The 13,253-nt window shown below is 50.6% G+C and overlaps 1 protein-coding gene and 1 long non-coding RNA gene across 18 annotated transcripts in view; one reads left to right on the top strand and one right to left on the bottom strand.

The window, feature by feature from the left end:
• Positions 1-845: 845 nt before the first annotated feature.
• Positions 846-13,253, bottom strand: part of NCAM1 (neural cell adhesion molecule 1) — a 310,590-nt gene continuing 298,182 nt past the window's right edge. For 9 of the 17 annotated variants that reach the window (XM_070272772.1, XM_005611569.4, XM_014741264.3 and 6 more), the window contains 4 exons: positions 8,524-8,731; positions 7,412-7,528; positions 5,535-6,353; positions 846-4,058 (listed from right to left, as the gene is read on the bottom strand). In XM_070272772.1, coding sequence (XP_070128873.1) covers positions 3,938-4,058; positions 5,535-6,353; positions 7,412-7,528; positions 8,524-8,731 — 1,265 coding nt within the window. In that variant the 3' untranslated portion in view covers positions 846-3,937. The remainder of the gene's footprint in view (positions 4,059-5,534; positions 6,354-7,411; positions 7,529-8,523; positions 8,732-13,253) is intronic. The other 8 variants (XM_070272777.1, XM_070272774.1, XM_070272775.1 and 5 more) reach the window with 1 other exon arrangement.
• Positions 3,956-8,216, top strand: LOC138924974 (uncharacterized). Its single transcript, XR_011440466.1, has 2 exons — positions 3,956-5,659; positions 7,982-8,216. It is a non-coding gene; the product is annotated as an uncharacterized lncRNA (long non-coding RNA).

Raw genomic sequence — 13,253 nt, 5'->3', positions numbered from 1 at the left:
CAAAGTTTCCTTCACTCGTTGTCTAGATCCAAGACTTTAATAAACTCCAAGGGCTGAATTAAGGCTCTGAGTGGTGAGAGGTTTGGCCAAGTCATAAGGAGAGGCATCATGTATTCTAGAATAAGCCTCAGGTGTCTACGTCAGTGTTGGAACCTTGAAGCTCAGGTGTAGATTGTTGTTCCAATTGGGTTCGCTGCTATCACACACCTGGGAGGCCAACAGCACTAACTCGCACTAGTTGGTGCTAAAGACAGTACTACACTAGGCTTTCATACATAGCCATGCATTGCTGTAGGACGGGTGTACATTCTGAGAAATGCATTGTTAGGTAACTTTGTCATTGTGCGAACGTCATAGAGTGCACTTACACAAACCTATATGGTAGAGTCTACTACACACCTAGGCTCTATGGTACTGATCTTATGGGACCACTGTCATACGGGCTGTCCATTTTTGACAGAAACGTCGTTATGTGGCGAATGCCTGGCTTCATTCGTTAACTAGTACCTCAACTCTGTTAGCTCGGTATTTCCTGTTTGTCAAAAGAGCAAACTGAGTCTTGGAGAGATTAAATAACTCTTCCGAGGTCAACAAGGAAGTGGCAGAAATCGGGATTTGAAGGAAATCTTTCTGATTCTGATGTCCGGCCCTTCTAAACGAGGACTCCTCTATCAACCTGAGAGAAAAAATTAGACACCATCAGCCAGGCAACGTGAACTCAAGACACGGGGTTTAACTGACCTTGTTCACAAGGTCGAAAAAACACCACTAGCATTTCCACATTTCATTCATACGACAGGCTCTCACTGAATTGAAATAAATCCCAGTTGGACCATAACAGCTTCTTTTTCTTTCAATTTTTATTGAACACAAGTATTCTGACAGAATGCAAAGTCAAAATTCTCAGTTAGTACTCAGTATTTACACCAGTGAGAATGGAAACAAAGGTGGTATTGATGTTTCACTTGGTAAAAAGTTTATAACAAGAGAGAAGGCCCCCGAAGTAGGGAATGCTGGGTAGGGATGTTAATGGAGGTCTGAAAACCTCCATCCAGACAGACAGCCTAGGGTGAAAACCTGGGATTTGGAAGGCTCCATAGAAAAGTGTGAAAAGAGAGTTCCACTTCAAAAGCTGCACTAGATACACTACGGCCCTTCAGGATTTGGAGACCCCGCGCACGGCACTTGAGCGCCCCTCCAGCAGAACTTGGCCATGCCAGCATTTATGTGAATACATATGTACGGCACATACACATATAGACACATAGATGTGGGAAACTGGTAGAGTTGATCTTGCCTTCAAAAAATTAAAAAAGGAAAACTATAAGCTTTTATCTCTTAACATAAAAGATAGAACATCTTGAAAATAAAGTGACTCCCTCTTTGATTTTAGAGAAAGCATTGCTCTGTTTTTTTTCGGCTTTTTTTTTTTTTTTTTTAAAGAAAGGGAAGCTCATGCATGCAGAGACGAATCTATGTATAACTGGGCAGGGGCAGACCAAAAGGTGGGCAGAATCTTGGGTTCCAGCTAATGGCGGAGCCAGGTTTCTGGGTGGGTCAGGGGCTCGGCTGCCCTGGGCCAGGTTATCTGAGGGTTGACTATACCTCTTTCTCTTCCTAAGCATCAGAAGCAAAATCAGTTTGCCTAACCACAACCGCTCGGAGTGAAACGCACAGTCTCGATGAGGTATGGTGTGAGCTTGGCCTAGGTAGTCAAAGCCGTTAACATCACAAGATGCAGAACTGATTCCACTGACATCCTGGAGACGGGATGTGCCCACCACGCCCCACTGGGTCCTCTCCGTCTCAGACCCCCACGGCTCCCATTCCGCCGTGTGCTCTAAGAGCCATCCTCACGCGGCTTGTTCCTGAGGGCCTGGGCATTTGAACCATAGATTTGTGCCAGCCCTAGAATCAAAGGAGCCAGAACTGGGTACAGTGGGATCCTCCATCTCCATCCCCGGGAGCTGAGAAAATGCAAAATAACCCGACACTGAGCAAATGACAAGACCATTATTTTTTCACAGTTTGAAATGAAAATCTAGCATATTGCCACTGATCAGACTGCAGAAGTGTGAGAACATGGGGGAGCGAGGCCCACACAATGGACTCGGGGCAGGCCTTCCCCTCGCCTCTTGCTGCTTTGAACCTTAGGAAAGGAACACGTGCCAGGGGGCTGGCTTCTGTTGACCTAGCATCATCTTTATCCTCATCATCACTTTTATTCCATTTTCTTTGTTTAAAGGCTTCAATTCCTTTGAAGAGTTATTTTTGTTTCCTGAATAGTTTTTTTTCTGAACTATCTGCTATACCTTCCACAACCAAACTATGTTGAAGTTTTATTTCAATACTATGACAAAAACACGTTTCACACTAAGATATTCACGCATCCACAGTGCACAAGCTTGCAGGTCTAAAGTAGAATGAGAAAAAAAAGCAAAATTTCTATACAAAGGGCTGGCTTTTCCCTTCTCCCCCCTCCCATCCCCCTTAAAGTTTCTGTATTTTTTTCTCCCACTTGGTTTCCAATCCAGGAAAGTTGTGTTATGACTCCAGACAGCAGGTCGTTTTTTTCTCTTTTTCTTTTGTTTCTACAAATGCTGCCTAAGGGAACAGAAGGCTGATGTTACTTGACTTCAACAGATTTCCAAAAAATGACACTAATTCCCTGAAGTGCACATCCTCTTTGCTCAAATCTAGATTCTGGGCTCAAAAGGAAACTGTATGTATATATTTTATTTGGCTTTCTACAAAAAGGGGATGTTGGGGGTAAAAATGTGTGTTCACCAAGACCAGCCCCAACTATACAATCTTCTCTGCTTCATTCAACAAAGCCTAAGAAGTCCTTCAAAAGGAAGGACTTGGATGCCTGGGGAGCAGATCCTTTTCACAGATACAGGCCAGGTGGTGGCTAATCAGAAAGTGGTCTAACCCCCGAGGAAACACACAAAGAACCGAGAACGAAAAAGCAAAATCATTCCAGAACGAGATGGATTTTCACCTGAGTTGCACACAGGCAAAAATTTCCAATGAGACTGGGGGGAAAGAGCCACTGTAAACAATCATATTTTGTAAAGTTGTCCTGTGCTAAAGCAAGCCTGTGAGGATCCTGCCTGCCTCTAGGCAGTATGTGTAACTTTAAAAAAAAAAAAAAAAAAAAGGCAGCTATTTTACACGGATATTTAAACACAACCAAAGTCAAACATTTGTCAATTTGTAAACACTGGAAAACAAAGTTGGCAGAAAGGGGGGAAAAAAAAACAGGAGTGAAAAAGAAAAGGAAAGAAAAAGAAATCCAAATACTGCAAATTGAGATCTACCCCCAGAAGCTGCAATTTGGCATTTTTCCTACAAAACGAGAGTCTACGTGGGAACTGAATTCAGCTAGAAAGGGTGACACACTTTGCATACTGAACAAATTACAAAGTGAACAGAAATTATAACTTATTTATGAGGTTTTACAGAGTTCAAACTCGACTGAAAGTATAAAAATAAACTTGGACTTTGTTCATTCGGTTAGTCTTAGTGCCTGGAAGTATTTCTCTGCAACTGGTCTGTGCCAATCGGGCAACACCACGTGCGGTCTTCCTGAACCTAGATTTTTTTTTTTCTGAGCTTCCTAGATTCTTAATTTGGGGTCCTTTTGTTTGATTTTTAAATGGTTTCAGGGAACGGAGTGTCCTAGTTTGGCTGTGGGTTTAACCTTTTCGTCTCATTTTCTTACAAGTGAGTGGGCAACAAAGGAACCCTTTCTATAAACCTACAAAAAGGAGATTCCATGTTTATCTGTTTAGTTTTTTTTTTTAAAGGCAAAAGACACTAGAGGAATGAGATGTGTTTGTGTGTGTGCGTGTGTGTGTGTGTGATATTGGAAATGCTCTGGTGAAGCTGTTGTGTCACTTTTTCTTTTTGATCTTTGCTCGTTTCTCATCACCCATCATGCTTTGCTCTCATTCTCCTTTGTTTGCGTGGCGTCGTTGGGGACCGTCTTGACTTCGGCTGGCGCTGGCTTCGTTTCTGTCTCCTGGGACTCCGACTTTGCTTCTACGGGGCCCTTCCTGCAGAGAATCAGAAAAACAGCACTGAGACCAGCGTCTGCAGTAACTCACCCTTCAGCCAGTCCCTCGGGAGGGGCTCCAGTCGGAGCGCTGGTCTCCAGCCTTGGCTGCACGTTGAATCACCTGGGAGCTCTAAATATCACTGACACCTGGGCTGTACCGCCAGAAATCCTGATTTAATTGGTCTGGACATGGTGACTTTTAAAAGCACCCAAATGATTCTCATGTGCAGCCAAAGTTGAGAGCCACTGACTCAGAGGAATGAGACCTTTCTTGTTCTAGCCCTAATGCAAAGCCAGGGGCTTGGTCTTTACCTGGGTTGGTGGAAGGGGGTATAAGATGACATCTTTTCCTCACGCTCATTGGCTGCAGCAGCCCAGCTTGGTATAAATGAGGCATGCTGGGCTGGGCTCCCCAGGACTGATTCCAGGGGACCCCTATGTAAACCACCTGCTCTTGCCTGTCCCCACCCTCACCTCACTCTGTGCTCTGTGTTTCATGGTGACGCCTCAGTGGCTTGCCCGGGCAGGGTGAGAAAATGCTCTTTGTTACTGGGAGTCTGGTGAGAGGCTAGAGTGGGCTCCATGCTATGGGGGGAGATGACTGGGGTGGAGTGGGCAGGGCTATCGGAATCCTTTTACTTCCTGACTGAGATTCAGGGCTCCTGGTGAGGGTCCCCTTGCAGCTCTTGGGGGCAGCACCACAGCTTATCTGGTGGCAGACACAGGAGCCTCTATAAAAACCCAGGCCTGACTCTGTCTGGATCAGACCCAGGAGCAAGAGTCTGGTCTAAGGACGCACTGGTGCAGGCTCAGACCCCAGCCCCAGCTGGTGCCGCAGCATTTTGGCATCGCACTTAAGAAACCTGTAAGCTTAAGGATCTTCCTTGAACTTGGAACTCCAACAATCATTCGGTGTTCAGGAGTTCTGAGTCTTCCCGGCTGCTCAAGATCAGGAGAAGCAAGAGAAGGTGGTATGAGTGTGAGGGGCATCTGGTGGGAGTGTGACAGAGCCTCCTGGACCAGATCCTCTCCCCATGGGCCTTGGGGTCTGCCTTTTCTTCCTGCATAACGGTGCCATTCCAATGGGGACTCAGCCTGGCTCTGGATAACACACTGACTGTCTGTGGGCCCCAGGGTGGCCGATAAGGGCACCTTGGCCTCCTTAGCTCACTACCCAAGCTATGCTCATCAGTGGCCCGACTGCAAGGGCTCCCCCAGGGAAAACAGAAGCCACCACTAGGATGATAAGGATAAGACATAATTAACATGGCCTAATTAGTGAGCAGGCGGCTGCTTGCTGGGCCCTGCTGCTGTCCCTGCTCTCTCTGCCTTATCCCAGCCCCTTGGTTGACAGTCGCCTCAGAGAAGCCCTGGATTAGGCTGAAGACGCATCTAACAAGGAGGACACAGCACAGCACAAACGCACACCACCACGGGACACAACCCGACGACAGCAGACAAAGAGAGGCCGTACTCGGTCTTTGCTGGTGCAGGCGAAACAGAGCTGTCTGCAGTGGAAGGAGCAAGCTCAGGGGCTTGTCCACTGGCCCCAGCGGCGGGAGCAGGAGAGCCCAGGGCTGCAAAAACATCCTTTGCAAGGTCAATATCTGGGGTCTTGAAGTTCCCTTCGTCCATTTTAAAGTCCTCGCCCTGGGCAGGGTTTGTGGCGCTGACGGAGGCAGCCTCCTCCCTCTTTGGGCTAGTGAGGGCTGTGGCCGCCTCGGTCGGGCTCTTCACCACGCCTGGCTGGGTGGGCTCGGGGTCCGGGCCTTTGGTGCTGGGAGCCTCCTGCTTGGCCTGGGGGGCTTCTGTGGCAGGAGCAGCTGCTGCTGCTAGGGGACTGGCTGTCCCTGTGGAGGCAGGGCCTGGTGCAGGAGCCGGCTTGCTTGCCGGAGGGGCCTTGGAGGCCTCCCCGACACCGGCAGGGGTGCTTGGGCTGAGCACAGCCCCCTGGTTAGCCAGGACACTAGAAGACAAATTGCTGGCAGCAGGGGCTGAGGTCGGGGTGTCGCTCAGGTCAACGAGGGGGGCAACCTTGGGGGCTGATGCCGGGGGTGGGGAGGAGGCGGTGACGCCGGGCCCCTTGGAAGGGGTGGCCTGGCCAGCGGGCACAGAGTTTGAGTCAGGTGTGGCCGTGGCTGGGGGGGCAATACTGGAAGTCAGGGTGGTGGTCTCACTGGTGGGGCTGTTCTGAGCAGTGGCAAAAGTTTCGGTGATAGTGTCAGAGTTAGCGGTGACGGTGGTGACAGAAGGCAGCATGTCCTCGACAGTGGCTGTGGTGTCAGCAGGCAGCCTGTGGGGAGGACAGGAAGTAGAAGAGAATAGACAATGAAGCTGAGACGACACAGAGAAGCAGGGGGAAGGAGGGGGCCATGGGCAGAGCATGCAGTTATGCACAGGCACAGACACAGGCCCACAGAGAAACGAGGATGCGAGAGGAAGCACATGCCCAGGCGGGCAGAAGAGGAGACAGGAGACGACAGAGAACGCGGGAGTCTAAGAGGGACCTGCTAGCCCTTCCTCCCTGCTGACTCCCTTTCAGCTCTCTGCACAAGGCTCCCTTTCCCTACAGCCCCGTGGGGGCCTTTCTGATCCCTGCCTGCATCTCGACTCAAGGAGAGGCAAGCTTCCGTTCAGCATCCATCACTGCAGGCGTCCTAGGTCCCCGAGGAATTGGGCCCAGCTGCCCTGCAGGGCTCCACAGGCAGTGATGGGGAAAGTCAGGAATAAGGCAGCCACTGAGTGCTCCAAATGGCCCCTAAGAGCCATGGGTTCTCCAGCCAGAGATTTTGTGCTTCCATTAAACTCTATTCCCTTCAAACTAATGGTACCCATGACAGCCAGGCAGTCATTACAACCACAGCTGGACATTGTCTCTGACTGCAGGTCCCCGACGTTTCCCAGAATAGGAGGGCCAGGGAGCTTGACCAGGTCCCCAACTTCCCTCACTCTTTTAGAAGGAATGCAGAAAACCTAGAATTCTTGGGAATTCTCCTAAATAGACTCTGCTAAGCCTTGCAAAGCTCAGCCTCTCTCATTGAAGTTCAGCCACCTTAAGCCATTTTCAGGATGTGTGTGTAACTTGGGAACAGGGTTTAGGGACCCCACTTATCCAAGGAGCCCTTTAAGGGCACCCACAGCCATCCAGATAGAACCAAGAATGCCTTCTCTCTAGGGAGAGAGTGGGGTCAGGCATTTCTCAGCCAAGGCATTTCTGGCCAAGGGCTCCAGAACTCTGGCCTGCAATGTCTGGCTGGGAGCTGCGGGTGGGAAGAACGAGAGGTTTGGGTAGGATGGTGAGGTGGGTGTGGGGCTCTGCTGAGGAGGTGCCAGCCCCTCCCGCCCACATACTCGGGCTCCGTCAGCGGTGTGGTCTCGTTGGGCTCTGTGTGTTTCCCTCCATCGTGGTTTGGGGTCCGCTCCTCCTCAGTTCGCACCTCCACAATGGGCTCCTTGGATTCATCTTTCCTGTGGAGAGAGTTCTGTTGGTTTGATCCCAGGGAGCTGGGGAGGAAGGGGGCTCCCAGAGAAGCCAGCTGCTACTGAGGCACCAAGGCCTGACCCAAGGCTGGCAGGGTGGGCATCTGGGGCCAGATCCAAGTGCTTGAGCCTCAGTCTCCACTCTTACAACTCTGTGACCTTGAGCATCTGATGGGTTCATCCTTGCCTCCATTTCCTCATCTGTAAAATGAGGCAAATAATAGTCTCTAGCTCACCTGGCTGTTATGCACATTAACTAAGATAATGAATGTACAGTGTGTAGGATGGTGCCTGGCACAGATAAGTGCTCAAATCATCTATATTGATATACATGTAAGCACGTACGTGTGTATGTACACATACGTATATGTATATATGATGCTGGCATGTGCAGTGCTAACAACTTATTTCCTTGCTCTATCCCTTCTCACCTTGTTCCAGCTCAGCCCCACCCAGTGATAGTCTGTGAAGGCGCCTGCTAATTGGGATCTGTTCTCCAGAGATGCTGGAGGCGATGGCCCCTGGATCGTCAGCTCCGGGAGGACAGCAATTTTCTCTTTCATTCCCTGCTGTATCCTGTGCCTGGGAAGAGTGCCTTGCCCACTGTAGTGGCACGATAAATATTTGTGGAGTGATGTATGAATGAATGAGTGAATACATGAATGAATGACAGCAAGGCAAATGTGTCTCTCAGATGCCGGTCCCTCCATGGCAACTCCCCTCCAGGTTTAGCTCTGACAATTCCCCTCATTTTGACCTGTGCAGGTATTTTCAAACTTCTGTGGGATTCTAATACACTAGATGTGGGGTTGGGCCCGAGAGTCTGCTTTTCAAACAGGCACCCCCAAAGACCATGCTTTGAGAAACATTTCTTTTTCCCCCTTGGGGTTTCCAAATGGGGAAACAGAAGGGGCTCAGTTGCAGGGGCCCCCGGGCTGGGGCAGATCCTGGACCTCAGCAGTGGTGGGTGGGTCTCTACTCACGAGAAGGCGGCTTTGCCCTCCTCCATGTCCTTGCCCTTGGCTCCGGGCCCAGCTTTTCCGCACAGGTTGACGGCGATGCACATGAGCAGGCCACACTTGTTCAGGAAGTAGCAGGTGATGTCCACAACCACAAGGAGCAGGACAAAGATGACGATGAGGATGCCCACGATGGCCCCGGTGCTCAGGCCTGACGTGGGGCTGCCATTGGCTTGAGTGGGAGGGGGAGAGAGAGATGGCCGGTGGTTAATACGCTGAGATGCAGACCCCTGGACTCTGCAGAGCAACAGCCCCTGGGGGTGGGGTAGAGCCCACAGGACAAAGTCATGGCATTTGTGTCCAGGGTGGCACCTTCCCTGGGGCCTTTCTATGCCCAGGTGTTGAGACGACGGGGTCTCTTTCTATCTTCAATAGGAAGGGATGGCAGCCTCACCTCATAGACTAGGGGACAGAGGCATCAGAGCAGAGGCTGGGAGCCATGTCTCCATCCCCGCCCTCAACTTCTGAGCCTCCTCCAGACTCACACTCAGCTGATCTCTGCGTGAGCCCTGGGAGCAGCTGGTCACTCATTTCAGGCTGAGCTATGGCTCCTGGGAGTACAAGGGACAGGGTCCCAGATGGGAGTGGGAGAGGGTTCCCAGGGCTTAATTTGGGCATGTGGTGACATCAGATACAACAGGATGCCCAATACCTACCCCGCTCCCTTTCCCCCTCTTTAGGAACAGCTCCAGAGGATCCCGATAGGGGACCACATCAGCTGCCTGGCTTACCCTTCTTCACTGCACCCAGGAGGACACATGAAGCCCGTTTATTTTGGAGACATGGAGGCCTCCCCAGACCCGGTGGGCGAGGTGAAAGGTTCTGGAAATACTCACCATCTGGGAGTCAGGCACACTTGGATCAGACTTCGGGAAAACCAGCAGACTCACCCAGAGATGCATACCCACATGGACAGGCACACTCACACTCAGGACAAATGCCCACCACTGATGGACACACATTCTCACATTCAAGCAGTACCTAGCACCCTCGCTCTGTCTGGGCTCACTTTGAATGACTCAACCCCTGTGTCTTACTCTCCTGGTGTAAGGAGAATACACCCACAATCCCCCTCAGGGCCTGGGCTATTGATGGTATCACAGAAGGACCCCAGGCTCAGCTGCCAGGGCCCCCTCATGATGAATGTTAGTTGGCTGAGTTGGACCCACTGGCCACTTGGTGATTCTCACCAGTGTCTGGGAGATGATCAGGCATGCTACAGGAAGCGAGAACCCCTGTGGAGCTCTGCCTAGAAGCCAATGTGGAAACAATGACCCCAGACTGAAATGTGGGCCCCTCTTCTTTGTTTTTGCTCTTCTGGGAGGATAGGGTTCCAGAAATGGTAGCCCCACTCCACCACCAGAACTTGTCTGAAGCTTCCTGTGCCCACAGGACCTACTGGGATTACCCAGGTCTGTTGACTGGAGGCAGGAACTGTGGCCGACACTACCTGGGGCTCACTATGCTTTTGCTGAGTGCCAGGCCAAGCCCAGTGGCCTGCCAGCCACATATCATGCCAGATAATGGAAGGACCATGTAACCCAAGGTAACGGGTGCCATAGATGGGCCACATGTTCTTTTCTCCTGCAGTCTGTTCCAGGGGGCACTCCTCTGTCTGCCCCAGGGGTCCCCGCTCAGGCATTGCAGAGCTTCTTCAGTGGCAGTCCCACTCTGCTGGTCCATATTTCAAACTTCAGTTCCGGGTACAGGCCACCAGCCCAGTTGGCCAGAGATGACCACTCACAACCTAATTTCCAGCACCCAGGGAGCAGCTGGGCCTGAGCTGGTGGAGATACCCAAGCTCTTGAATATTTTTGGTCCCTTTGGGACGTGGGTCTTGCTTCCCAGTCTTTCCTCCTCAGGCTCTCTTGCTGGTCCTTTCCACCCCTGCACTGAAGATCCCAGCCTATTTCCCAGGAACACCCCGAGACTGGCAAAGGGCCCTGTGCTTGGAGGCCCCAGCTCTAGCCCCCTTGTCTCTGGGCTTCGGCAGCAGGAAACTGGTCCCCAGCCTGCAAGGTCAGCTAGAGCTGGTCTTTTTCCTAGCAGCTCACTAAAGCAGCAACAAAGCCATCCACTCTGCTTCCCCACAGTCCTCATACATTCCACCCAAATAAGCAAAGAAAGCAAGGCACGCCTTCCTGATCTTCACAATCCCAAAGCTGTTTCCCAAAATAGAGAAGAAGTATCAGCTTTGGGCTTTCTCTCCATCCCATGACACTGGGCTGGGAGTCACTGCAGTCTCTGACATCAGCACCCAATAGGGGTTAAGTGCCTACTTCCTGAAGAAGGAGCCTACAATATTTTTGTTGGGGAGAATGTCTGTATTTTTGGATTCAATGACACTAACTCTACATTCGGAAATTTATTCACAAATATGGTTTTAGGGGACTAATCATATCTCTAAAGAGGAAAAATAAACCACTGCAAGGCTGCTCTGTGTGTGAGAGGCAGCGGCAGGTGTCCAGCTGGTGCTCAGGGCTCACCTGGCCCAGCTGGGAGGCTATACTGGTTCTGAAGGCCAACACCTCGAGCATGTTCTGGGAAGGGCCAGGATGGCAAAGATGCTGACTGTGACGTAAAACACAAAGTAGGGCATTGTCTTCCCTTTCATTGGATATAAAATTCCAGTTCTTCCTCCTGGCCTAAAAGGCCCCGCGTTTGCTGTGGCTCTCCCACTCTGACCATCATAACTCGTGGCACTGACCTCCTACCCCATCCCTGTGTCTCAGCCAGGTGGGCCTCCATTCTACCTGCTGAGCACACCTAGCCCGATCCTGCCTCAGGGCCTTGCTGATCCCTTGCCTGGAACACTCCATCCCCATCTTCCCATGGGGAGCTCTCTGTTGTCGTGCAGGCCTCAGCTCAGATGTCGTGTTCTTGGAGAGGGCCCCCAGGCCCTGCTCTCTTATCTGGTGAGGAACCTCTACTCCAAATCTACCACATTACCTGTTTTATTCTCTTCTTACCACTATCTGCCATTTTCTGTTCATTTACATGCTTTTTATCTGGCTGCTCCCTCTAGCCTATCCCAGCCGGTATTCCATCTATCTTATGTCTCCCCAGCATCTAGGACAATCCAACTTATAGGAAATGTTAAAAGAATATTTGTTGAACAAATGAATAGGTGTTTCAACTGGAGATGAGAACACTGTCTCCAGATATTTAAAGAGATGTCACAAGAGGAAAGTAGTCTTGTTCAGTATCACCAATGGATGGAAACCGTGGGAGAGGGAGGTGGATTTCAGCTTTATACAAGAAAGAGGTAACAAACAGAGCTACTCAAATGTAGTGTGGGCTCCCTGTGGCTGCAGCAGAGGCTGGACAGCCCCTTGGCAGGGATGTTGTAACACCATGGATGAGGTTCCTGCTCTGGGCAGGGCCTAGGATGGAGGGTGTCTTCTTCAGCCATAGAGCCTGTCATCCTACAGTGCCCACCATGTGGCACGGATTCCCTAATGTCAACCTCCTCCAGAGCGGGTACTGAGAAGGACTTTTTCCCAGAAGACGAGTGCTCGGCAGGTCCCATCTTTATTGTGATTTTATTTTTACAAGAAAAATAAATACCTTGTAGTGTAAGCTTTTTCCATTTGCAGCAGAATTCCTGGGGTGCTTTGTTAAAAATTCAGATTCTAGGGCTCCCCAGTTCTATTGAATCAGAATCTCTGGAGGTGAGGCTCAGGAGTCAGGATTTGATCAAGCACCTGAAGTGATCTTTATGCATCCTAGAGTTTGAGGACCAACGTTTCCAGGACTTCTTGTCCCTGCATTATAATGAATAACAGCTGTTCCTACGACGCATCACCCAAGGATGAGCTGTGGATTCTCACCTGGTGACCTTGACCTAACTGATGTACTGGATGGATGAAGAGAAAGCAAAGATTATCTCCAAAGGCAAAGGGACCACTCAGTTCTAGACTTCAGACAAAGTCTAAGAGTCCAGACTGTAGCGGAAGTGAAGTGCTCCTCAAGCTGGGGAAAGAGTGTGCGTAGCTTTTACAAAAAAAGCTGTAAATAAGGGAAACAACAGGATACCAAGAAAAGGGTATTCAAGTCAAGCCAACACTCATCATCTCTCGGTGGATGTTACAGAATTGTTTAGTCCAGGAAGGTGAGAGGGACGAAGGGTATCTCCTGCATTTTATGTAGCACTTTACAAAAGGAAGAAGTAAAAGCCTTCTGGGGTCTATCTTTGCATGATCTTCCCCCGACCTCCCTTGTCTAACGTGCCCGCACACCTGCGCGCAAAGAATGCTTCTGGGGAACAGTTCCTCCATAAATTCTGGGATCAGAGCCGCCCCGAACAGCGAGGCAACGAAACCGGGGCTGTCCATCTTCTGTGGTTCCTGGCATGGGAGGGGCTGGCACTGACTAGGGAACTGGCTTGCCCCATGACTGAGACCCACATATGCCTACTGTCTTAACTGGCTCAAAATGGGAAGATGGGTCCAGATGCGCAGGTGGGCCTGAGTCATTGTGCCATGGATCTCGGTGCAGCAGGAGTGCCCCCCACCCCCGACTCAGAACCGCTGAGCTGGGGTTCTGTTTCACTCAGAAACCCCTTACACGGCTGCTGGCTCCTTCCTGGAATCTGCTCAACAGATGGCTGGTGTCCAATTAAGTGTGATTAGAAACAGCATAGGGTTTGCCAAGAGAACCTTCTCTCAGGTTCTCTCTATCACAAGGTCACTCTG

The sequence above is a fragment of the Equus caballus genome, chromosome 7, assembly GCF_041296265.1.
Source record: "Equus caballus isolate H_3958 breed thoroughbred chromosome 7, TB-T2T, whole genome shotgun sequence".
Taxonomy (NCBI): domain Eukaryota; kingdom Metazoa; phylum Chordata; class Mammalia; order Perissodactyla; family Equidae; genus Equus; species Equus caballus.
Note: the sequence above shows the minus strand (reverse complement) of the source record. Positions and strands in the feature narration are given on the sequence as shown.